Here is a 25,720-nt window from a genome sequence, read left to right as displayed (position 1 = left end):
TAATCAAAATATCAAAAATGGTCCAGCACCAAGAAGAGAGCTTTCAGGCCCTCTGAATTGCATTCTATCCAGGAAAACAGGCTCTGGCAGAACAGCTATCTTGCCATCTGATCCCCTGCTGTCCCATTTCTCCCTTCCAGGCATAGCAACTTCAGATACAGACGGGTGATACTTTTGGCAGCTCCAGACCTTTTTGCTCAGAAGAGTTTAGCCAGCTCCACCATGGTGGTGGGTGGGTGGGGCCCCCGATTAAATCACTCTGCCCCCTAACCTCTCTGCAGCTGATCCCATACTTTCCATCCCATTTAGCTATCCACCAAGAAGCCAAGAGCCATTGAGTATATACATCTTATTATCCAGACCATGTTTCAATGTTGGTACCACCTCCCATACTTCCCCTCCCCCTGCCTCTGAAACACATATCCTTTCCATCTCTTGTTCTGAGAACAGAAATCAAATTAATGTTATTGCTATTGGAATCAATCAATCAAGAAGTATTACATGCCAGGTAGTATGCAAGGTTCTAGGGGTACAAAAGGGCACAAAAACTCCTTCTTTGTCCTCAAGAAACTTGCATTCAAGCAATGGAGACAATGCAGACATATATGAATACTTTAAAACATTTTAAAATACAAAGTAACTTCTAGGAGAGACACTAGCAACTTGGGGAATCAGGAAAGGCTATATAGCAAGTGATGCTTACAATGAATTCTGAAAATAACAGGGAATTTGAAGAGGCAGAGGGGAGAAGGGAGGGCATTTCTGGCAGGGCAAAAGCATAGAAATAGAATTGAGTGTCATGCATGAGGAAAAGCAAGACAGTCAGTTTGGCAAGATCAGAGAGGCCCTTAAGGGATTAGTGTATATGATAAGGCTAGAAAAGTAGGTTGGGGCTAAGTTAGAAAAGCTTATTAAAGTTTATATTTGATCCCAGAGGCAGCAGGAAGACATTGGCGTTTATTGAGTAGGAGTGACATAATCAGACTTGTGCTTTAGGAAAATCACTTTAGTGTGGAAGATGGATTGGAACCTGGAGACACTTGAGACAGAAAGAACAATTAGTGGCTGTGGTGAAGTCCAGGAGAGTCTGAACTAAAATGGAGACTGTGAGTAAAGAGAAGGAGACATATGGAAGAAACAGGGAGAGAGAAATAAGAGTAGGCGATGGATGGGACACGTGGGATGAGAGGGAGGTAGGAGGCCAGAATAACACCAAGGTTCTGGACCTGGCTGACTGGGAGGATAATGATGATCAGAAAGAGAAAGGCTCTGAGGCAGGGGAAGCAGCCAAGGACATCTAATGTGAAATGTTTAATATACACTTGGGACTGCAATTCAGGAAAATGATTAGGGCTGAAATAGACAACTGAACCCATAGGAGCTGAGGAGGTTCTTAAAAGAGAGAAAAGAGGCCCCAGGGCAGTTTCAAAGAATACCCTCAGTCATGGAGAATATAGATAATGAATCTGCAGAGGAGAACAAGGAGAAGTGAGACAATAAAAGGAGAAATCCAAGAGATACCACAAAAACTCAGACAGGAGCAAGCAACGCCATAAGGCTCTACTCACTATAACTGTGACAATCCAGACCAAAACATTTGCCCCTTACGTTCAGTCTGGTATTTGGGTCGTATCTTCCTATTGAAATGTAAGCTCCTTGAGAACAGGTACAGTTTTATTTCTGTATCTGTGAACCCCATTGACTAGGAGAGTTCCTTTCACATACTTTATTTATCCAGTCATTCATTGGAGACCTTGATCCGTGTTCAAATCAACATGAGGGGAACCACTCTGGGAGGTGATTCCAAATCATTCCCCTGTGCTCCCCCCCTCCACATCTCTTCATCTTGACCACCAGGCTGGTATGATTCTCCTAAGTACTTGACTAAAATTTAAATATACAACATGGGCCAAAGTACTACTTCCCACCACTGACAAAAAAGTAAGGGAGGTTGGTTTGGTGGCGCTTGTTCTTTGTGAAGTTATATGGGTTCTTAGTAAATGCTTACAATCGAAACCTTCAATAATGGAGTCTTCCTAGGAATCAGAAGTCAGGCTCCTGAGCTCCCAAGTTTATAGATTCCAGCCAATTCCTTTTTACTTATCAGCCTTGTTCTAGTTCCACAGTACCTCTTCATTATCCAAGAGCTTTCTTGTCATCAGCTCTTCCTATACCTTTGTATATATTTGAGCCTTCATTAAGAGCAGACTTCAAAGGGGGATGGCCATGGGCCAGGGATGAGCCTGGAAGATCATCCTAATCCTTTGTGGGAAGCTCTTGGGAGCCAAATGACAGGCCAGGAACCCTTCCCCTTCAGAGGCACTCTCTTTATTTTCCTGGTCGGGCAATTTTGACACAAGCCCGCCTAATCAAAGGTTAGGGACTTTGATGAGTGAATATTTGTCGAACTCTTCTGAGCAAAAAGGTCTGGAGCTGCCAAAAATATCACCCGTGAAGAGGGAAAACCTTTACCAACCATAAACCCCCAAGTCACCAGCTCTATCTAGCACAGCCCTACAGCAATCCAACCAACTTACTGGCTATTTCTTCTAAGCTGGCTTTTTGAAATATGGAATGGATTGTCCCTTCAAAGACTGGTATACAAGTTATACTAGTATATGCCTATATCAGTTAAATTCTCAGGTCAATCTAAATAAACATATTTAATCAATAAGGCTGCTTTTTTTTTTTAAAGAGTACTATATTTTAAGGGTTTTTTATAAGTGACACCTGGCAAAGAGAATGTATGGCACAACTTCCATGGAGAGTTCCCATCATTATTTATTGTACAGTAATATAATACTTCAGCCACATTATAGTAGTGTTTTGTGGGTTGGACTGGGAACCCAACTACCAAATATATTCCTCCCACCAATACACATTCTCTCCTCTCTCCTTTCTCTCTTTCATTCACTCACTCACACACACAAACATACATACACATTCTCACATCTACACACATACTTTATCTGTCTCTCTTAATACTCACATATATATTGTCTTTCTCTTAAATCCCCTTCTGTCTCTCTTTCACACACACACACAAACTCTCTCTCACACATACACATTCTCACACTTACATACAATCACACACTTTTTGTCTCTCTTTAACATACAAATACATTTTCTATCTCTCTTACACACACACACACACACACACACCCCTTCTCAAGAACCAGCTCAGGAACCAATAGAGAGAAGAACAGAGAGAAGGATGAAAGCATCTCTAAGACAAACCACCTACTCCTCACTTTTGCCTAGGTACAGGCAGGAGGATGGGGAAGACAGCTGGTCTAGTCCAAGAGCCTTCAATGTGAGAATGAGCCCACAGAACTTTTAGTTTATAGAAAGGAAGAGGCATTCTTCCACCCACTCCACCAGTCCTCAGTTTACAATGAAAAGCAAGGCCCCGAATAGTATAATTTGCTTGATTATAACTTACCCGACATCTCAGCTGAAGTTCCATCTCCACCAATAACATATACCTCAACCTTAGGTCCAAGATTTAAATCTGTAAGGGACCTTAGAGATCAGATCTAAGTGTCTCATTTTATAGATGAAGGTATTAGGACTTCAAAAGGTTAAATGACTTTCCCTAAATCACAGAGGTTGGGAGAATTAGTTGGGAAATTGAAACCTTCTCTACTCTTTAACTGAGATCTTTCTAGCCTGGCTCAAGTGTCCTTCTGGTTCTAACCTATGGTACCAAGTGATTGAGCCAGGACTCCCTAGTCTTTCTAAACAAATACAATCCTCTCCCCAATTAAGTATTATGTAACGTTCTTTTCTAGAACATACTTTTCTCTGAGAGCAGGTTTCTTGGGGGACTTCTGGGAGCAGCCTTAGTTTCAGTTCAGTTCAATAATCACCTCCAGTGCAGCCAGGAGCTAAAAGTTTAGATCCTTTATTGTCTCCTTCAAAATAGTCCAGTTAGCTTTCTTAGAGGCTATCTCTCTCCTTGGTTCCAAGAGCTCTTACCACTAGTCCTTTGTTTCTCCCAGCTTCTGCCTCTAGTTCCCTCTGAATAAGCCTCCAGCCAGCACAAAGGTGGAAAATGGAATGAATCTGACTCCACCTCCGTGGGTTTCTGTGACTGGTCCTGAGAGCTTCTTGCTTATATGATGTGCACTGAATATACTCCAGTCATTACATCACTAGGAAACCATTATTTGTTATAGGATTAAATCAATGCTAAATTAGATTTAACTATTGTCTCCTCAATTCCACTCAGTACCTTGTTTCAAGTTCTGGCCCATAACATCTCCTTGTAGAATCAGATCAATCATACTGAATCGTGCTAAATTAGATATTTATTGTTTCTTGTCCATTCCAGTGACTTAGCACCTTGTAAGAATCATAACATCTCCAGCTTTCTTTTGATTTAGAACATATGTGGTCATGACCTCCCTGACTTCTCAAGGAGGTGAGAACCCCAAAAAAGAAGGTAATCACACCTTCCTTGACTGCTCAAAAAAGAAGTGAAAATACCATAAAAAGAGGAGGTGGTCATGCCCTCCCTGACATCTCAGGAAGGGAGATGAAAACACCAAAGGAAGTGGGAAATCAAATCAGATTATTTGGTTTTTGAAGGGGCTCACTCTTAAAACATTAATACGTCAATATGGGAGGTATTACACATAATTACATAAATTACACAAGCACATAGTAACATAACACAGGCTAGTAGTGATGTAACAAATAACATGAATCAACATGAGGAATTATACATGTCCATAAGTCCTACAAATAGTCCAAAAGGAATATATTGTCCATTAGCTCATGGCCAGGAATCCAATAATTCCTGCAAGTTTTGAAATCCTGCAATAGTCTCATCAACAATTTTTCATCTCAAGAAATCCAATGATTCCTGATGGTTTTCAACTCTTGCAACAGTCTTATCTTGTGTTAGGGAATCCAATAATTCCTATAAGTTTTGAAGTCCTGCAATAGTCTCATCATCAATTTTTCATGTCAAGGAATCCAATGATTCCTGATGGTTTTCAACTCTTGCAACAGTCTTATCTTGTGTTAGGGAATCCAATAATTCCTATAAGTTTTGAAGTCCTGCAATAGTCTCATCATCAATTTTTCATCTGAAGAAATCCAATGATTCCTGATGGTTTTCAACTCTTGCAACAGTCTTATCTTGTGTTAGGGAATCCAATAATTCCTGCAAGTTTTGAAATCCTGCAATAGTCTCATCATCAATTTTTCATCTGAAGAAATCCAATGATTCCTGATGGTTTTCAACTCTTGCAACAGTCTTTATCTTGTGTTAGGGAATCCAATAATTCCTGCAAGTTTTGAAATCCTGCAATAGTCTCATCAACAATTTTTCATCTCAAGAAATCCAATGATTCCTGATGGTTTTCAACTCTTGCAACAGTCTTATCTTGTGTTAGGGAATCCAATAATTCCTATAAGTTTTGAAGTCCTGCAATAGTCTCATCAACAATTTTTCATCTCAAGAAATCCAATGATTCCTGATGGTTTTCAACTCTTGCAACAGTCTTATCTTGTTTTAGGGAATCCAATAATTCCTATAAGTTTTGAAGTCCTGCAATAGTCTCATCATCAATTTTTCATCTCAAGGAATCCAATGATTCCTGCTGTTTTTCAAGTCTTGCAACAGTCTTATCTTGTGTTAGGGAATCCAATAATTCCTATAAGTTTTGAAGTCCTGCAATAGTCTCATCATCAATTTTTCATCTCAAGAAATCCAATGATTCCTGATGGTTTTCAACTCTTGCAATAGTCTTATCTTGTGTTAGGGAATCCAATAATTCCTATAAGTTTTGAAGTCCTGCAATAGTCTCATCATCAATTTTTCATCTCAAGGAATCCAATGATTCCTGCTGTTTTTCAAGTCTTGCAACAGTCTTATCTTGTGTTAGGGAATCCAATGATTCCTGCAGATTTTGTTCTTAGGTCTTCTCCTTTGTTTCCAGAAGTTTCTCTTTTTCTTTCTCTCTCCAGGTGCTCATTGCCACCCATCTTCTCCATTTGTTAGGAATACAAGCAAACCCTTTCTCCCAAGCAGTTAACCTATCTAATTCCCTTCTATTTACCGCTTTCTAGATCTCTCCTCATCATCTGGCAATTGCATTGGAGCTGTTTGCACTGGATACTGCTCTATTGGTTTAAAAAGCCTGTATTCTCCCCAATTGTAATCCCTTTCTGCCGTCTGATTGCTTTTTGGCTAATAGAACACATCAGAGTCCTGAACTTCTAAAGACTCTCTGGGTATAAACTCAGCTGCCATCATGCCCCACCTGTCTTTTGTATGATATTTTGGGGCTGGGCCCTGCCTCTCATTTCTCTGGATCAATATACATTCTGAGGCCCTGTGGAAGCCCTTGTGGCATTTTGGACATAGAGTTTTGGGTTTTATTCTCTCACCCTGTCCTCTCACTCTATCTCTATATCTACACCGAGCTCTACAATGTCCTATTTTTCTACAATGAAAACATCCGGCGATTTTCTCTAGAAATCCCTTGCTAAGAGGGACCCTGTCTTCCCATGTTCATCATAGTCTGGGTATAAAAAGCATTTGTGCCCACTGTGGCACAGTGTCTTATGATCTCCTCTAAAGGAACATCTTCATGTAGTCCCCATATAATTCTTCTGCAAACTTCATTAGCATTTTCCTTAGCCAGATGTCTGGTAATTATTTCTGTAGCTGCATTTTCTCCAATGGTTCTTATGACAGCTATCTGCAAACATCCCACAAAATCCGTAAAAGGTTCATTAGGACCTTGCTCTATTTTTGTGAAGCTTCCCCCCAATCTTTCCCTGGGAGAAAACCCCAAGCTTTTATTGCAGCTTTTTTATTGTTCATACACTGTTATGGGATAATTAATCTGTTCTGACTTCTCTCCATACTGACCCTCACCTGCTAGTTGGTCAAAAGTGATTTGTATGTTAATTCCAGTTTGCCTATTTCATTGGGCTTGAATCCTACATAATTCATGATACTCCAAAAGCCACAACAAGTTTTGTCCAGGTTCTAAACATGTCCTTGCTATGGATTTCCAATGACTGGGGGTTAGGATTTCACAAGCCAAATTATCTAGTAACATCTTAACATAAGATGATGTAGTCCCATAAAGAGTGCAACCTTTTTTCAAATCCTTAATTTTTTTCCCAGATCAAAAGGAGTATATCTTTTCTTTTGTTTACCTGAAAGATCAAGCTCTTCAATCACAGGGTATGTATTTAATTTTTAAATCAGATCCATCCTGTCTTTCTCTCTTAGACTTGACCAATGCCTTTTGTAATCTTGTCATAGGCTGCTTCATAGGAGATGCTGATTATGTTTCTGCTCCTTCCTCTTTTCCACCCATGAAGGATTAATTGAGGGAGGGAGATCAGGGAATGGGAAATGCTCCTATTGTGAAGTGCCACACTCAGAATTGCACTTAACTCCATTCTTTTCTGATTCTTCATCCTTTTCACCTAGTTTAGTGGCCACCTCCCCCTCCTGCTCTTTCTTCTTTTTTCTTATTCTAGTACTTATATAATTTCTTAAAGGCAGTTGTATTAAATTGAATGTATAAAGTATATTTTTGGAAATTGAGTTTGGATTGGAATTGTAGTATTCACCTAGTTGCTCTCCTACTAATTTCCACTCATCTGGATTCAAATTTTTTTTTCCTTAGAGACTCAAGAAGATGTGTACTGTACAGTTTTTAAAAGATCAACGATCTACTCCCAAGTTATAATTAAATCTTGGCTTTTCATAACCCTGACAATGCTCTCTGGACATTTTCCTTAAAGAGAAACAGAAGGCTGTTTTCTAAACATCTGTCCCATTTCAGCTGAAATTCCACTTTAGCTCTTCAACAAAGTTTCCTTGTTGTACTCACCCTAATTTCTGGATCACAGATGAAGGTTCTTGGCCCCACATTGGGCGCCAAAATGTAACATTCTTCTCCAGAATATAGTTTTCTCTGAGAGCAGATTTCTTGGGAGACTTCTGGGAGCAGCCTTAGTTTCAGTTCAGTTCAATAATCACCCCAAATGCAACCAGGAGCTAAAAGTTCAGATCTTTTATTGTCTCCTTCAAAATAGTCCGGTTAGCTTTCTTAGAGGCTATCTCTTCTTGGTTCCAAGAGCTCTTACCACTAGTCCTTTGTCTCTTCCAGCTTCTGTCTCTAGCTCCCTCTGAATAAGCCTCCAGCCAGCACAAAGGTAGAAAATGGAATGAATCTGACTCTACCTCCAAGAGAGTGGGCTTGTGGGTTTCTGTGATTGGCCCTGGGAGCTTCTTGCTTATATGCTGTGCACTGAGTATACTCCAATCATTACATCACTAGGAAACCATTATTTGTATAGGATTAAATCAATGCTAAATTAGATTTAACTATTGTCTCTTCAATTCCACTCAGTACCTTGTTTCAAGTTCTGGCCCATAACATTTCCTTGTAGGATCAGATCAATCATACTGCACCATGCTAAATTAGATAATTATTGTCTCTATCAATTCCACTGTCTTAGTACTTTGTAAGAATCATAATAGTATTGATATGTTATTAATTTATGTGCTTTTTAATGCCAAAAAACTATTTTAAATCATTTCTAAGAATCAATGCAATGATTAAGAATAAAAACCAAAACCATATTTGTTTTGCAGCTGCTAGTTGTGCCCTAGGCTTGAGACAGTTCTCTTGCTTGTCTCACTCAGGCAGACAGAAACTAACAACCAGCTGCACCATGAGAACCCAAAGCTACAGCCCCAGGGCTGCCAGGATGCAGATTTCCTGAATGGTAACCTCAGAGTAGAGATACAGGACAATGACACAACACAGTGCAGCAGCAGCATACAGGACGTACCAGTGGAAAATAATAAGGGAAACTATTTTGGTTTTGAATGAAGTTACACAGTTTATAAAAATGGGTAAGAAGAACCAGATGGAGAACAGGGATGTTTTGATCTAAGTCCAGCAAATATACATAAACAGGAGACTATTTTCTAAAACAGTGTGAGCAGTCATGGTACCTCAATAATCTGTGATTAGCAATGTATCTTAGGCCTACCACACCAGTGTGGAGAGGGAATCATGGGTGTTGAGGGGGTGATTCCAGCTATTAAATCATCTGCACAAAGTTCTTCAGAGCAATGTGAATCAAAAACATAATTTACATTTTATTTTGTACCCTAAAAATTGGCAAAGATGACCCCAAATCAGGAACAGTAAGTATTGGAGGGCTTTGGGAAGTTAGGCACATTAATTCTCTGTCAGTTTAACTTTGAATGGATCTAACCATAGTCCAACTAGATTTGAATTTAAAAGGACTCATGACAAAAGATCCATTTCCAGAGAAAGAACTAATGAAATATCGCTATATGAGTAAACATCTACACACCGTGTCAGTGTGAGTATATACAACACAAACATGGTTGTATACAATGTAAAGAGTGTAAATATATCCAAAGTAGTAGCATAGATGTGTACCATGTAAGAGTATAAATGATAAGGTGACTCAAAGGAAAGAGACCTCTTCTGAAAGGACACATTTCACTATAACAGGATGAGTTAATAGTGGGGAATAAGGTCCGATGGATGTTGTGGAGCTCGAATGTGAGGGCCTTGAAGGTCATGCTGAGCAATTTAGCCTGTCTGATGGGAATTAAGTTAGGCTATAACGCGGATAAAGAAATCATAGTCCCATTGAAATGCAACCACCTTTGGCTGGGAGAAGAACAGTGAAACATCTTTTAAAAAGGGAAAAGCAGGAACTTGGGGGTAACTAGATGGTACAGTGGATGGTACCAGCCCTGAAGTCTAAGGAGGGCCTGAGTTTAAATCTGGTCTCAAAAACTTAACACTTCCTAGCTGTGTTACCCTGGGCAAGTCACTTAACCCCAATTGCCTCGCCAAAAAAAAAAAAAAAAAAAAGAAAGAAAGAAAAAAAGAAAAATCAGGAGCCCTAACTTCCTATGAAGTCAACAAACACTGTTGTTCAAATGTTTAATGTTTAAATTTAAATGTTTGATTTAAGTAAATGTACTAATTATTATTATTAAGTTTAATTTAAAATTTAAATGTTTAAATGATGTTTAAAGAACTTAAATAGACTAAGGTCTCCCACTGTATACAAGGCCATCTCCAGTTGTCCTGATCTATATCTGGCCATTGGACCTAGATGGCTCTGGGAGAGTGAGACTAGTGACTTAGCACTGTCTTAGCCCCCTGACATCATAATTGAACTATAACAACAATTAAGAGACTATATTGCAACCGAAATTGTACTGTTACAGATCCTATGTTATGAAGAGATATAGATGTTAGTGTCTATTGCATATATTTTGAAAATAAAAAGCTTTAATTAAAAAGAAAGCCCATCTTCTCAACTCTTAAAAAAAAAAAAAAAAGAATTGTCTCTGATTTATCTCACAGGATTTGAATTTGTAAGATAAAAGATTTTGGCCACCCTCTAATCTAATCCATTCTCAAAAAGAATCCCTACTTTAACAAAACCAGGAAGTGGTCACCAGGCTTGGAGGCCTGAATTCCTCCAAGGTGAGGAGCCAATACCTCTTGAGGTACCTTATTTCACTTTGAGAAATTTTACTCTTTGCAACTTTTACTCATAGCCCCTGTTTCCACCCTCAGGGACTAAAGAGAACCAATCTCGTCAGTCTTCTAAATGATAAAATTTTAAAATACTCCAAATCAGTTATAGGCACCAAAATGGACAGAGCTAGGACGCCTTGAGTTCAAATTTCAACTCAAATCACTCACTAGCTGGTCACTTAACCTCCCTGCCTCAGCTTCCTCATCTGTGAAATAAGTCAGTAATAAACCCTACCTCCCACTTGGCTCTTACTTTCAAAAATGAGGTGATTCAAGGTAATTCCTAGAGACTTGCGTTGGAAAGAGCCATCCATATCCAGAGAGAAATCAAGAGTGAATGTGGATCAAAGCAGAGAATTTTTACCTTTTTTTTTTTTTTTTAATGGTGGTGGTGTTTGTTTGCTTGGGGTTTTTTTCCCTCTCTTTTTTTCCCTCCCTTTTGATCTCATTTTTCTTATGCAACATATATATGTGTATGGCAATATGTATAGAAGAATTGCACATGTTTAACCTATAGTGTATGGATTGCTGTCTGGGGAAAGGGGAGAAGGGAGGGAAAAATGTGGAACATAGGGTTTTGCAGATGTGAATGTTGAAAATGATCTTTACATGTATTTGGAAAAATAAAAAGTTATTATTTTAAAAATTTTAAAGACAAAAATAAATAAATCCTACCTTCCAATGTTGTTGTGAGGATATAAGGAAATAGTATTTATAAAGTATTTTGCAAAGTGGAAAACTCTTTGTAAATGCCAGCCATTATTATTATCATGTCCCCTCTAATTCTTCTTCTCTCTAGGCTAAACAATTCTATTTATTTTATTGGATTTTTCTGGAACACAGAATGCCCTTCATACCTAAACAAGTCATGTAGCCTTATGATGCCTCAGACAACTCTTTACGACAGTGGGGTAAGTTGCAGGGAATCCACTGACAGGAATTAGCAAAGGAAGCTTTCTCATTTCCAACAAAGAAATCACAACTTTGATCTCTATCTTTCTCCCCCATTATGTTCCAGGCACTGTGTTGGGTACACAAAGACAAAATGAAAATATCCCCCTCCCCTTCCCATCCAAAGAATGAAAGATTCTTTATGGCAAGGGCTCAGTATTATTGTTCTGTTCTATTACTCAATATATGCTATCCTGCCTCAGTGTCCCTAGTGTCTAACACAGTTCCAACAGTTAATGAATGCCCATTAGATTGTTTTTTTCCTTTGGTGAGATCATTTATCCAAATCTCCATAATTCTTTCTTGCCAACAGCCATCCACCTGCTAGATGAGTATAAATAATCACAAGGCTTTAATTTTGTAATTATCTATTGCGTATTCAAGGGATGGAGAGATTTGAAATCAATCAATCAACAAGAATTTATTAAATACTTCCTCTGTGCCAGACACAGCACAAAGCCCCTAAGGAAAAAGGCCAAAAGATAGACTTTAGGGAGAAAAATGCTTCTACTTCATGCTGGGCAGGGAAGGGGCAGCAGGGCTGGGGTGGAGAGGGGGAAGAAAGGGACAAAGTGCCCACATTTGTCTGATTCAAAAAGACACAGACCAATTACAACCACTCTGGGTCTCAATTTCCCATCTGTAACGTAAGGAGATATGCCAAATGATCTCTTAGGTCTATTCTAGCTCAAAATTTGTGACCATGATCTTTCCATAATTTTATCCTGTGGGAATGAAGAAAATAACAATCAGATGAAAAACCCAATCTCCCGGACTGGAAGTTCAAGTTCTTTAGAATCACCCACTGAATTCATGAAGAACTTTCCCTGGGGAAAAGAGAAGGGAGGTAAGAGGCACAATCTTGTTCACTAAAAGGAAAGGGAAAGGGGAACCCAATAAATTAAAAATGAAGTCATCTGAGTATGTGGTAGGACCTTTCTTCTTCCTTTTCTTCTTTCCTCCCTCCTTCCTTCCCTCCCTTCCTGAGAGAAGACAAGAAGCCCCCATTGAGGAAAACTAGCTCTTACTTATTGGATACTGCCATCTCTTATCAGAAGATTTGGGTGTCTGGAAAGGAGCCTATTCTGGAATCCTACTGAGAGAAGAAACTTTAGAAGGTACCTCTACCTAACCCAGGAGTCTACACCTCCTCCTTCTTTCATTCTAGCATGTTAACTCTCCCCAGAATAAATAAATTCTAAAAGTATTTATTAAGCATTTACTGTATGCCAGGCAATGCTCTGAATACTGTCTTGATGGAGCTTAAATTCTAATAAAGAAAGAAACACTGGAGGTGCAAAGGCAAAAAGCAGCAAAGGTAGACAAGGGATGGCCAGGAAGTGATCTATAATCTAAACAAGATCTGAGATCTCCAGCCAAATGGGGCCTTAAAGGTCATCAGGTTCAAAATCCTCATTTCACAATGAAGGACGCCAAGACCCAAAAGATGGTGACCTGTCTATGTCACTTCCTTTCTTGCTTACCTCCAAGGAAATATTATTTGGTATGAACAAAGTGTCACAATCACCTGTGACAGTGAAATCCTGCCTATGACAAAGAGATGGTCTTAACAGGCTCCTGCCCTCATTAGAAGTAGTACCGGGATCTCCCCTTTGAAAGGTAATTAAAATTAGATGATTTAATCAAACCCTGAGACCCAAGAGGTTGCTTGAGTTTTTATTTTTGGTTTTAATTTTTTTTATCAATGTCTTTTGCTTTTATTTCACATTCATTTCTGTTTGTTATCTCTCTAGCAAGCAACTATCTACTGGGCCAAAGATTATAGAGGCAGGGAAAGGAGTTCAGCAAAACTAAACAGGACATGAAATGTGTCTGACAACATATACAATATTCTACTCCGAGAGAGAGTCCCCCACTTCTTCAATTCAGTGGTTGGAGACATTTTCTCAGCTCTTCCCCAAGTCTAACTGCTTAGGGCTTTTAACTGCCTACAGGAAGATGTGATTTGTGTTTTGATTCCCTGAGAAACCTCTTTCCCAATCTTCTAAAGCAGGATGCTTAAAAAAAAGGCAGGAAATACAGAAATGCTAACTCATGTAAGCTGGTTTTCTTGGGGCCAGGGGAAACAGATTAAGGGCAGGTTGGGAATCTGCTGGGGATTCATGATTACCACTAAGAGAACACCTCAGTAAAAGGGGCCCTTTATGAGAAGGGTCACATGCTATCTGGAGGCCGAGCCATGTTTATTATGACTGAAATAAAAGAAAACTCAAATTGTGCAACAAAGCTCTGGGTTACAAACTTGACCTTTGTTCAAGTATTTAGGGCCATAAACAGTGGGTGGAGGTTAGAGTGATGGGGAAGGAAGGAGGGTGTGATGGTAGAATGTCAAGGCTTCAAGATAATCGAATTACCACATCCTTCCCCACTCCCTTCACTACCACTTTTAATAAAATCCTGCAAGGATATACTTCCTTGGTGAAGAATGAGCAGAAAGGTACCGATTCCAAGTAGCCTCAGGAAACCCTCAGGAGGGTTCAAATCTTGCCTCCAACTTGCAATCTGCCACTGGACAAATAACTTAATTCTCTGGGACCTCAGTTTCTTCATCTGTAAAATGAAGAGGTTAATCAAAATGATCTTCTGATCTTCCATCTCAAGGTTTTTAATCCTAAAAGTAATCTGGATGGGAACAAGAATTTCCTGCCCATCATTTGACAATGAAGGGCCCTCTATGTGTCAAGCAAATGATACAATGAATAAGTGCCTGGTGTGAAATCAGGAAGACACAGCTTCCTTAATTCAAATCTGCCCACAGACATTTGATAAGCTAAGTGATCCTAGACAAGTCACTTAACCCTGATTGGCTCAGTTTCCTCATCTGTAAAATGAGACAGAAAGCTAAAACTACTCTAGTATCTTTGCAAAAAAAAAAAAAAAAAAAAAAAAAACCCAGCATCATGAAGAGTCAGACACAACTAAAAAACAACTGAACAGCAAAATGTGTTTTCTAGGTATTGGGCTTTCAAAGACAAAAGAGGAAATGCTTCCTGCCCTCAAAATGTTTACATTCTACCAAGATATAGGGGGTGGGGGAAGGTGAAGGAAAAGACTAGAGCAAAAAGTGTGGGGAGGTACCTTTTATCCCCCACTCCACCCCTACATTCTTTTTGAAAATTTTTTCTTAATATGAGTTTGATCACCAACCATCATTCTGATATACAAAGAACAAAAAAAAAAAAAAAAAAAAAAAAAAACTGCATGGAATTGTGCATTTGTTATATCCAACTGATTTTCAAGTGTGTATTAAATTTAATAAGGTAGCAACAAAATTGCTATAATTGTGTTCCTCTCTGAACTTTTACTCACTTCTGCTTTAATCCATTTTATGATTTTTTTTTTTTTTTTTTTGCCTTTCTACTTGAGCGCTTATTATCAAACTCTTCATATGCTCTGTTCCAAAGCTTCTCTTCTCTCCTCAAGCCTCTGGTGCCATGCCCTTCCTCTTTCCTTTTAATAGCTGTTGTCACCTCCTACTTGCTGATTAAAGTCAAAGTCTTGTTCTCCAAGCCCCCTCTTCTTCCAACTTCAGAACTGCTCCATATCATCCTACATTCTTTCCTCCTTTGTGCCAGTCTGAGAAAAAGGGAGTCTTCCTTCCAGTGCCAAGTCTTCTATTATGCTTTTGATCATGTCTTCTACCATTTTAGTTGAAGAACTTGAACCCATAATCAATGGATCATCTCCTATTTTCCCTCCTTGTCCATCATCCCTATATGCACTTTCATGTTCTCTCCCCTTCCTCCTCCTCTTCTTGTTCTCTTTACTCTCTCTCCCTCCCCCCCTTTGTGCATCTGTATCTGTCTGCCTGTCTGTCTCTGTCTGTCTGCCTGTCTCTGTCTGTCTCCCTCTGTCTCTGCCTGGCTGTCTCTGTCTCCCTCTGTCTCTGCCTGCCTGTCTCTGTCTTTGTCTGTCTCTGCCTGCCTGCCTGTCTCCCACTATGTCTCTCTGTCTCTGTGTGTGTGTGTCTCCCTCCCCTGCCCCTCTCTCTCTGTCTGCCTCTCTCCATCTCTGCCTGACCGTCCCTGTGTGTCTCTCTCTTTTTCCATCCATCATTGTGTGTCTCTCTCTCCGTTCATCTGTCTGTCTCGTCTCTCCCTCCCTCCCTCCCTCTCTGTCCATCTCTCCCTCCCTCTCTGTCCATCCTTCCCTCTCCCTCTGTCTATCTGTCTGAATATTTCTCTCTCTCCCTCTCCCTCTCTCTCTCTCTCTCTCTCCCCAAGTCACCTATTTTCATAAGCCTGGCAATTTTACTACATTACTCAAAAATCTTCAGTGGCTTTCTCTTGCCTCTGGGATAAAATACAGCCTCTTCAATTGGGCCTTTAAAGCCTCCTAGAATCTAGACAGCACCTTTCCAGTCTTACTTCACACATAATATGGTCAATTAACCAATCAAAGGGAATTTATTAGCATACTAGTTAGCCACTGTCCTGCTAACTGAGGATACAAAGACAAAACCAGTGAATTTATCCTTTAATAGAGAAGACACATCCACATTAAAAAGACATACAGGAGGGGCAGCTAGGTGGTGCAGTGGATAGAGCACCAGCCCTGAAGTCAGAAGGACCCGAGTTCAAATCTGATCTGACACTTAACCGTCCTAGCTGTGTGACCCTGAGCAAGTCACTTAATCCCAATTGCCTCAGCAAAAAAATAAAATAAAATAAGGACATATAGGAGTTGATGAAAAAAGGCATGAGTAACTGGGACAGGAGCAAGAAGGGTCCTAGTGTAAGGTGGTTTCCTGGCAAACAGCTCTACTTTCTATGTCTAAGAAGCTGACCCCATAGCTGGAAGATCTGCCCTTCTCATTTCTGATTCTTATTCTTATCATCTTTAGCTTTTTTTTTTCTGGTTATCAGGTAGGAACCAACTCCTTTACAAAGTTTTTCCTAAACCTCCAACTTACCCTTTTCCTCTTAAAATGACATGTATACACACCTCTATTGGTGTGTAAGGTGCACGAGGGAAGGTATTATTTCAGGGTTTGGTTGGTTGGTTTTTTCTCTCTCTCTTCTCTAGTATTTGTCCATTGTATTTTATATTTCAAAAGGTTGGGAGATATAAAGAAAATGAATCATGTAGAACACAGTCTCTGTCCTTTAGGGCACAGACATACAATTTATTTTTTATTTTTATGGAGCTAAATGGGATTACAAAATGTGGACCCAGTTGTTTTTTTTTTTTTAATCTGAGACCCCAAAGTCTCAGATTTGCCTCTGAGCAAGTCACTTAATCCTGTTTGCCCAGGTTCACATAGCTTAATCAATAGTCAGTGAACAGGGGCAAATAGGATACATAGTGGTAAGAAAATGACATGAGCCAGGACATACCCAATGGAGTAGTCCAAAGAATATCAGAGATGAGTGGAGATGGAAGTATCAGGACTAGATGGGTCAAGAAGCACTTGTAAAATGCTTACAGTGCGCCAGGCACTGTGCGAAGCAATGGGGATATGAAGGTAAAAACAGTACCTGACCTCAAGCAGTTTCCATTCTAAGAGGATATACAATAAGGAAATAATTACGGACTTGGAAGATACAGACAGAATAGATGGAAGGTAACCTCAGAGAAGGTCAAGGGCCTGGGAAAGACCTGCAGTAGATTAATTTGGGCCAAATCTTGAAGAACACCAGGTAACCTAAGAAAGGAGGAGAGATGGAAGAGCACTGGAGGCCCGGAAGGACAGGCAGTGAAGGAGTAGGGTCAGAGATGGGGCAGCCTAAGTGAGAAGTAGCACACGGGACCATTGAGACACAAAATGGGAATACAGTTTGAGAAACCTGGAAGGTGGAGAGCAGGCAGTTTATAGGGCATTTTCTTTTTCTCCTCACCCCCCACCTCGAGGCAATTAGGGTTAATTGCCAAAGTTGCACAGCTAGAAAGTGACTGTTAAGTGTCTGAGGCTATATTTGAACTTAGGTCTTCCTGACTTCAGGGCTAGTGCTCTATCCACTGCACCATCTAGCTGTCCCTTGTGGGGTATTTTCAGTACTAAAAAAGTACTTTATATTTTGCTTCTACAGAGAAGGAACTGCTAACATTTAATGGAGGTAGTAAGGGGAAATGGAGGGATAGGATCTTACCCTTTAGGAAAATGATTTGGTAGCTGAGTGGAAAATGGATTGGAATATAGTAATAACAGTTCAGCTAGGTGGTACAGCGGATAAAGTGCTGGGTTTGGAGTCAGGAGGACCTGAATTCAAATCTGACCTGAGATACTTACCAAAAGAATAACCCCAAATGCCTTTAAAAAAAAAAAAAGAGGAATATTGCAATAGCTCCTATTGGTAAAAGCAACTTCTAGTCTTTGACCTCTCTTCTGTTTACCTTTGGCAGGCTAATTACAAATCAAAAATAGGGAGAGATGAGTGAAAGAGAACAATGAAAAGATTTCTGTAATCGTCCAAGTAAGAGGTATTAAGAACCTTTGCGGTGATTGGCTGTATGAGCAGAGAGATGGGGTATAGATGGGAGATGTCATGAAGGTATAAATGAAAAGATATTAGATTCATGATATGAAATGACTCAAGGATGTCACTATGGTTTCAGACCTGAGAGACTGGGAGGATGGTGGTGCCCTGGACAGTACAAGGGAAGTTGAGAAGGAAAGATAGAGTTTGGTTCTGGACTTGTGAATACTTCCAGTTTGAGATGTTCTAAAGGCAGATAGATGACTGTAGTTCAGAAGAAAGTATTAGAGACCTGGGAATCATTAGATGATATCGAGATGATAACTGAATTCATGGATGCTAACGAGATTGACAAGTGAGACAGTATAGAGCAAAAAGGGAAGAAGGTCCACGCTAGTACCTTGGGGAACACCCATGGTGATTAATCATCATGATATGAAGAACCAGCAAAGGAGAATAAGAAGGGAGTGAACTAGGCTAGTGCAATGTCATGAAAACCTAAAGAGAGAAAATCCTAGAGGAGAAAGTGTAATGTTACTGAGAGGTGCAAAAGTATGAGGATCAAGAAAAAGACTTGGCACTGAAGGGGAAAAGGAGACACTGAGTGTTTAAAAAGAAAAAGAGACACAGTTTCAGTGGAAATAGTATTAAGCCTGGAGATTCCTAGCTCTGATACTTGCTAGATCTGTTCCTCTGAGACAGACTTTCTCCAAGAAGCCAGGGTCTCCTCATCTGTAGAATGGGCTCCCATGTATCCTGCATTACTCAGGTTGAGGAAAGTACTCAGCAACCTCTGAGAGTTCTAGACCATTATTCACTAGGAAATTCCTAGAGCAGATGAGTTTAGAGCAAGCTCTTACTGTGGATCAACAGCATATAGTTTGCTATATGCTGGAGACCCCTTGGTATCTGGCAATACAGAATAACCTGTCCTTCATCCTTTAAGCTAAAGTGGCATATACAATTGTTCCCAGCCCGAGCCAAAGAAATGTTACCTATGGGAAATGCAGCCCATTCTCTGCTAATGAATAAGTGTAATTGATCAAAACATATGAATTGATGGGCTCCCTAAAAGTGCTTTTAGCAAAGTAGACAGTTTTTCATTCAAATACAGATTCACCCAGATAAAATCTAATAATGGAGATTCTGGAAGCATCCCAGCATGGGTAATGTTCTTTCCCCTCAGTATGCGGGAAGCAGGCCCATGCCCCCACTCACAATGTGATCCAATTCCGCACCAAATCATCCTTTTTCTATGGATAACTGATGGGATACCATGGAAAGAAGAATGGGTGTGGGGATACAGCCTGGTGACGAATCTCAGCTCTGCCTTTTATTACCTATGTCGCAGTCAAACAATCCACAAATATTGGCAGGAAAGTCTATAAATCACATAACTGCTCACCTTCCTCCCTCCTTCCTGACTCTGACTACCAATAACTCATTCATTCATGTACCTACCCATTCAACAAATACAACTTAGGGTTTCTTAAGATTTTTCCCCTTTTGAGAAATTTTTATGTGACCCCAGGTATATAGGAATATAAAATAGGTATACAAATCAAATATTTGCTGAAAAGAAATGATAATTTTGTGACTCCCATGTTCAGTTTCAAGACCCCACACAGGGTCACAAAGCACAGTTTAACAAGCAGGGACTCAGACAAGTGACCAGCACCCTGTTTGTCATGGGAGTTGCAAAGAGATACAAGGCCCAGTCCTCGAGGTTACAGTATTTGGAGGAAGTTGAGATGTATTCTTGGCTAGCAAAGCATGAGCAGTCTAAGAAAGGGAGAGTGTGCTGTGAGAGAGCAGGGAGAGATCACTTTCAGCTGGTGAAATCTAGGAGAGCTTCCTGGAGAAGAAGGAAAACGAGCTGGAAGGATGAACAGAATTTCCCAAGGCAGAAAGAGGAAGGAGGAAAAATAACCTCAAAGGAGGGAGCCCAAAGAAACTGGCAATATCAGCAAGCCAGTTTGGACAGCGCATAGGGAATCTAGCAGGGTATAATGATGTAAGTCTGGAAAGCCCTGGTGACGTCGGATAGTGAAAGGCCTTGAATGACTGACTACTCAGTTCAGTTAGACGCTGTTATCTAAAAGATGGCAAGCCTGAGATGGGTCTGAGGGATAGATGCTGATAGACAGATAGATAAATACTGATGAATGACATCACGAGGCCCATTAATCTGCCGGAAAGATGTCTAGAGAGAGTAAAAAGTGATCGATTCCAAGACTGCTGCAATTGCCCAACTGCGAGGTACCAGGGCCTTGAGGGCGGCAGCAGCAATCGGAAAGGAGAGCTCCCCGCTAGACAAACAGCAGTGAGGAGAGCTGGGGGATCGAGCCCCAGCAGCGCACTTAAGCCAGATCTGTTACAGGTCTCCCTTAGTTCCACAAACATCTGAGCTCCTTTAAGCCCACCCCAAGAGGTTCAACGTCCCGGCCAGGGAGATGACAGCTAAAAGCCCGAGGTGAGGGTGTCCAGAGGAAGTCTTCCCGGAGAGGGTGGAAGGAAGGGGGCGAGCAATGAGCCTACCTGCCGAGGAGACGTCCTCGTGGTCCGAGCTGTAGCTGCAGTCGCTGCCCCTCTCCGGGGAGCTATGGCCCGGCGAGTCTCGGCCCGGCACCCCCAAGAACCTCTTGCGCCTCCAGGGCGGGAGATGGTCCCGGGCCCTGCGGGAGTGGGGGTCCTCCGGAGGCAGGGGGGAGCAGCGGCCGTCCTTGCCCTCCGCCTCCAGCTGCTCCAGGTCCCGGCTTCGCCGGTGCCGTTTGCCCGCTATCAGGTGCAGCCAACGATGGGGGCTCCCCGCCCGGAGGGGCTTGTCGGGCGCGTCCTCGCGGGGCAGGAAGCGGCAGGGCGCCAGCAGCAGGTGCCCCAGGACGAATTTCTCGTTCAGATCCACCACCTCGAAGTCGTGGTCGCTGCTGTCCCCGCCCTCGTCGGCGGCGCCCAGGGCCTCGGGCTCCACAGGGGACAGCTCCTCGCCTTCCTCCGGGCTGGCGCCGGGGGCCGGGGTGACCACGACCCGGGACTGCTCCTCGGGCCGCCGGGCATCCCCGGGGGAGCGCTCCGGCTCGGGCTCGGGCTCCTCCCGGGGCTTCAGGAGCAGCTGCGCCTGCTGCAGCTGCTGGTGGATGGCGGCGGTCAAGCTCCGCACGGCGCCCCCCTCCCCGGGCGCCCCCAGCCACGCAGGAAACTCCAGGTTGACATAGTGGGGAGACCTGGCCGGGGGGGCGGCGGCGGGGCCGCTGTCCGCCGTGCTGGGCCCCGCATGGGGCTCGGGCTCAGGCTGCTCCGTGGCCGGCGCCTCCTCCTCCCTTGCCTCCTCCGCGGCGCCCGAGCCGCCGTGCTCCCCGCCGCCGCAGCCCCCCCAGCGGTCGCAGTCGTAGCCCCGCTTCTCGCGGGCCAGGGCGGTCTGCAGGTAGATGACTTTGAACTTCTCCTCGGCCAGCACCTGTTGCAGCCGCTTCATGTTGAGCTTGCAGCGCTCCAGCTCCTGCTCCATGGCCGGCACCGAGTCCAGCTGCATGGCGGGCACCGGCTCCCCCGGGAACTCGGCCCTCCAGTGGCGCTCGAAGTCCGCCGGCTCCCACATGCTGGCCCGGGAGCGGGGGGCGCGCGGCTGCCCGAGCCCGTGCCCGAGCCCTCGCCTGGGCCTGGGCCGCGGCCGCGGGACCACCCGGAGGCCCCGACCTCCTCGGCGCCGAGCCTGCGCCCGCCCCTGCCTCCGCTCCGCACTTCAACCCCGAGGAGAAAAAGAGAAGAAAAAGTTTTTCCCCTTCCGCTCCCGCCTGGCTTGGGTTTTTTTTTCCTTCTTCGTTTCAGGTCCCTGACGTAAGCGGCCCGGCCCCTCCGGTGAGGCAGAGGCGGAGGCTGGGGGGCCCCGGGACCCGCCCCTCGGGGCTCGGCTGGCCGAGGCCGGGCGCCCAGCCCGCCGCATGAAGCCCCCTCCCGGGCTGACCTGCGCAGCGGCTGCGGCTGCGGCGACTGTAGGGCCCGAGGACGCCGTGGGGGGCTGGGCGCTGGAGGCGGGGCAGGGTCCGGCTGTGGGGGAGGGGGCGGGGGCGCCTAGCGCAGCGCGCCGTGGGAAAGGTTCTAATGCGCTTCCTAGTGGGGACTCGGTCCGACCAAAGGCCGCGGGGGGGGTGGGGATGGGTGAGACCTGGGGAGATGGGCGGGGGCCGCCGCACTCTATGGTAATCTTAGAGGACGCGTGCACGGTGGGGGCGGGGTGCGTGGGAGGGGAGCGGGCCCAGCTCTGTGGGGGAGGTGAAGCGAGACCGGGCCAGCGGGGTATCACTCGCACCACTGCGTGGCTGAAGGTTCAAGGACGCGGCGGCTGCACTGGAGACCAGGATGGAGGAGAGGGGGCGGGGCTGAGCGGTTTGGGGGCTCCCGGGCTAGGAAGACTTAGCGGGGTAGAAGGGTCGAGCCTTTAGTCATAGGAGGCAAGGCCTTATTTATGGAGAATAGAGTCAGGTTTTTGAAGATTAGGCAGGAATGGGAGTCGGTAAGCCTTTGCCCCTTCCCTCTCCTTCCTCTCTTCCAGCTGGTCTAGACTACGTTGGGGCTCTGGCGAGCATCCTCCAGAAGAGGGGGGCTCTAGGCTGCCTTAAGATGCTCCATGGTGAGGGAAGGGGCTCCCGAGGCCCTGTGCTCCTTCCCCATTATGTTCCCTTTCAGACAGGGAGACAACTGGAGAGAACTGGGTTCCAGTGGGGAGGGGGGGAGGAAAAAGGCAGCAGAAGCCCAAAAGAATAGCAAGGCCTCTGGTAACCCGAGACCTGCACAGATGGAGAAAGGAGACCCAAAACACTGGGGTTTCCTCGGCTCATTTTAGTCAATCAAGTATTCATTGAACATCTTCTATGATCTGGACCCCTGGGGAATACATGGGAGACAGGGTTGCTGCCAGATTTGGGGAGGGGGGGGACTATCAGTTTCAGATCTTTGTCTGACTTCACTCAGCTCTTGCTGTCCTTTGGCTGAAAAAGACTCCCGTCTTCCCCCACTAAATGGAACTGAGCTTGAAGAGGAAGCTGGACTAAGTTCCTAGAGATTGTACGCTTCCATGCCGGCATCAGTCTGAAGGCTGTTTTTAACATTCCCATAAAGATTCTGGTTAGGTAGACTCTGGCCTGCTGGTGGCTTTAGCCCTTCCATCAACATCAAGGCTGAGAACACTTCCAAGGAGTCAGGTCTTTCCTACTTTTTGATGTTTGCTTAATGTTTAGGCCAGTGGTCCTCAAACTTTTAAAATAGGGGCCAGTTCACTGTCCCTCAGACTGTGGGTGGTCCGGACTATAGTAAAAACAAAACCTCACACTGTCTCTGCCCCTCAGCCCATTTGCCATAATCCAGTAGGGCTGTACGATAGTGGCCGTAGTTTGAGAACCCCTGATTTAGGCCCTTTGAATGGTTTCTACACCATTAATTTCCAGTGGGACTTCCTTAGGAAAGGGGAAAATTACTTTTACCTACTTGGTATCTCATAAATAGATCTACCCTGCCCAAATTCATCTTTGATGACTCCCTGTACTAAATTCCAGTTCTATACCATATCAGGGCACTTGGACTAATATCCTCCAGGTATGAATGACAGGTCTTGAGACTTGAGGCAGTCATAATTCCATGAGGGTTTCTCAACTCTGAGATTCCTCTTCTTTTCCAGAGCCCAAGTGGATCTTTACAGTCATTTTGCTTTTCCTTCTGGTTTTCTTTGGCTTCTCACAGATCCTGACCATTTTCTGGAGTTGGGAGTGATATATCTTTCATTAATCTATTAAGGGAAATGGGCATACTTTTCCAGGTTTGAATTATTTCCCAATCAGTCAGCCTATTACTCACCCCTTTTTTTCTGCCATGAAGTGTATATTGGAGTAGTCCATTGAAATACCAAAATTGTGTTGTAATGGTTTCTTGTTAATGAGGAAGTGACACCAGCTTCAGAATCACAGAATTTCATAGTTCAAAGAGAGCTCAAAAGTCCTCTAGTTTAACAGTACCTGAGCTAATGTCTCCTCTATGATGTAACTGATAAAGCTAAAAAGTCCTGCAGGGAAGAGGAACTCACTACTAGCTAGTATTTAATTAGCACTCTTAAGATTTACAAAGTGTTTTATAAATATCATCTCAAGAAAAGGAAAAGGACTGATATGTACAAAGATATTTATAGCTGTCATGTGGCAAAAAAAAATGGAAATTAAAGGGATGTCCATCATTTGGGGAATGGTTGAAAATACTGTGGTATATAATTTTGATGTAATATTAGTATAAGAAATGAGGAGGAAGATGGCTTCATAAAGTTGTGAAGACTTAAATGAACTGATGCAAAGTGAAGTAAGCAGAACCAAGAGAACATAACTACTCTGTGCCTTAGTTTGTTCATTCATTTCTGCCATATCTGATTCTTCATAGCCCCATCTGGAGTTTTCTTGGCAAAGATAATGGTTTGCTATTTCCTTCTACAGATAAGGAAACTGATATAAACAAAGGCCTTTCCCAGAGTCAGACACTTACAAGCTTTTAAATTTGGGAAAATGAGTCTTCCTGACTCCAGGACTGGCAATTTTTCCATTGCACCACCAGCTGTCCATGTATCTCAATTTACTCACCTATAAAATAAAGAGGTTGAAACAGTTCCAGAGTACATGCTTCTCACCTCCTTCCAGAGAAATAGTGGACTTAAAATTATAACAAGTCATATACTTTTTGCCATGCCCAATGTGGGAATCCATTTCTTTAAACTAAATTTGTTATGAGAATTGAATATTTCTCTTTTTATTATTGTTCAAATAGGAGTAGAAGGAAAGAAAATATAGTCATATATTGAATAAAAGTAAAAAAATATAAGTCAAAGAAAACAAGTGGCTTGACCCCAATGGCCTTTATAGCCACTTATGATTTTAAATCCTGATTCAGTGAAAATTATTGACACCCCTGCTAAATGTTGGTCATTCCTACAATTCTCTTTGTCAACTGTTCTTAAATTTAATAGTTGAGTAAAGCCACCATAATCTCACATAGATCTCATTTGTGGTATTTTTGTACCCAATGATGATGTGTTTGGTTTCATCATATAGAGGTAAGGAGGGCTTTTCCCAACAGATAACTAGTTAAAAGGATATAAATAAACAATATTCAAAAGAAGAACTATAGACTATAAACAACCATATCAAATAATGTTTCAAATCACTAATAAGAAAAATCTCACTCCTGAGATTTGCCTCACAGCCAGCAACTGAGCAAAGATAAGCAAAGGACAGGAAGAGTTAATGCTGATGAGGCTATGGAAAGACAAACATGAAAGCAGGTGGACCATTTGGGAAAGCAATTAGGAATTATGAAAATTAAGAAACTAAAAGTATGTTTCCTTTGATTTTGATTCTGCTGCTAATATTCAAATTGAATATTATGAAATAATAAAAATAAAAAGGACAGATTTAATAAATAAAATAATAAAGGAATAATAAAGAATATGTTTGGATCTAAAGAAGAAATATAAGAAGACTCCTTTGCAGACATGGGGAAAGGAGGTTCATGGACATGGAACATTGTATACCATGAGATTTTGTTGTTGTTGTGTTGATTGGCTTTGTGGCATTTTTCTTCCTTTTTAAAATTTTTATTTTATTTTCTTATTAATTTTATAATTATAACTTTTTTTTGACAGTACATATGCATGGGTAATTTTTTACAACATTGTCCCTTGTACTCATTTATGTTCCGAATTTTCCCCTCCTTCCCTCCACC

At 42.5% G+C, this 25,720-nt stretch overlaps 1 protein-coding gene across 1 annotated transcript in view; it reads right to left on the bottom strand.

Moving 5' to 3' along the window:
• The window catches only part of ABR (ABR activator of RhoGEF and GTPase), a gene marked incomplete in the record, with an annotated part of 275,581 nt that extends 253,909 nt beyond the window's left edge, over positions 1-21,672 (bottom strand). The window contains 1 exon segment of the mRNA XM_074263806.1: positions 20,504-21,672. Within this exon segment, the coding sequence (XP_074119907.1) occupies positions 20,504-21,563 (1,060 nt within the window).
• Between the last annotated feature and the right edge of the window lie 4,048 nt (positions 21,673-25,720).

Source organism: Sminthopsis crassicaudata, chromosome 4 (assembly GCF_048593235.1).
Source record: "Sminthopsis crassicaudata isolate SCR6 chromosome 4, ASM4859323v1, whole genome shotgun sequence".
Taxonomy (NCBI): domain Eukaryota; kingdom Metazoa; phylum Chordata; class Mammalia; order Dasyuromorphia; family Dasyuridae; genus Sminthopsis; species Sminthopsis crassicaudata.
Note: the sequence above shows the minus strand (reverse complement) of the source record. Positions and strands in the feature narration are given on the sequence as shown.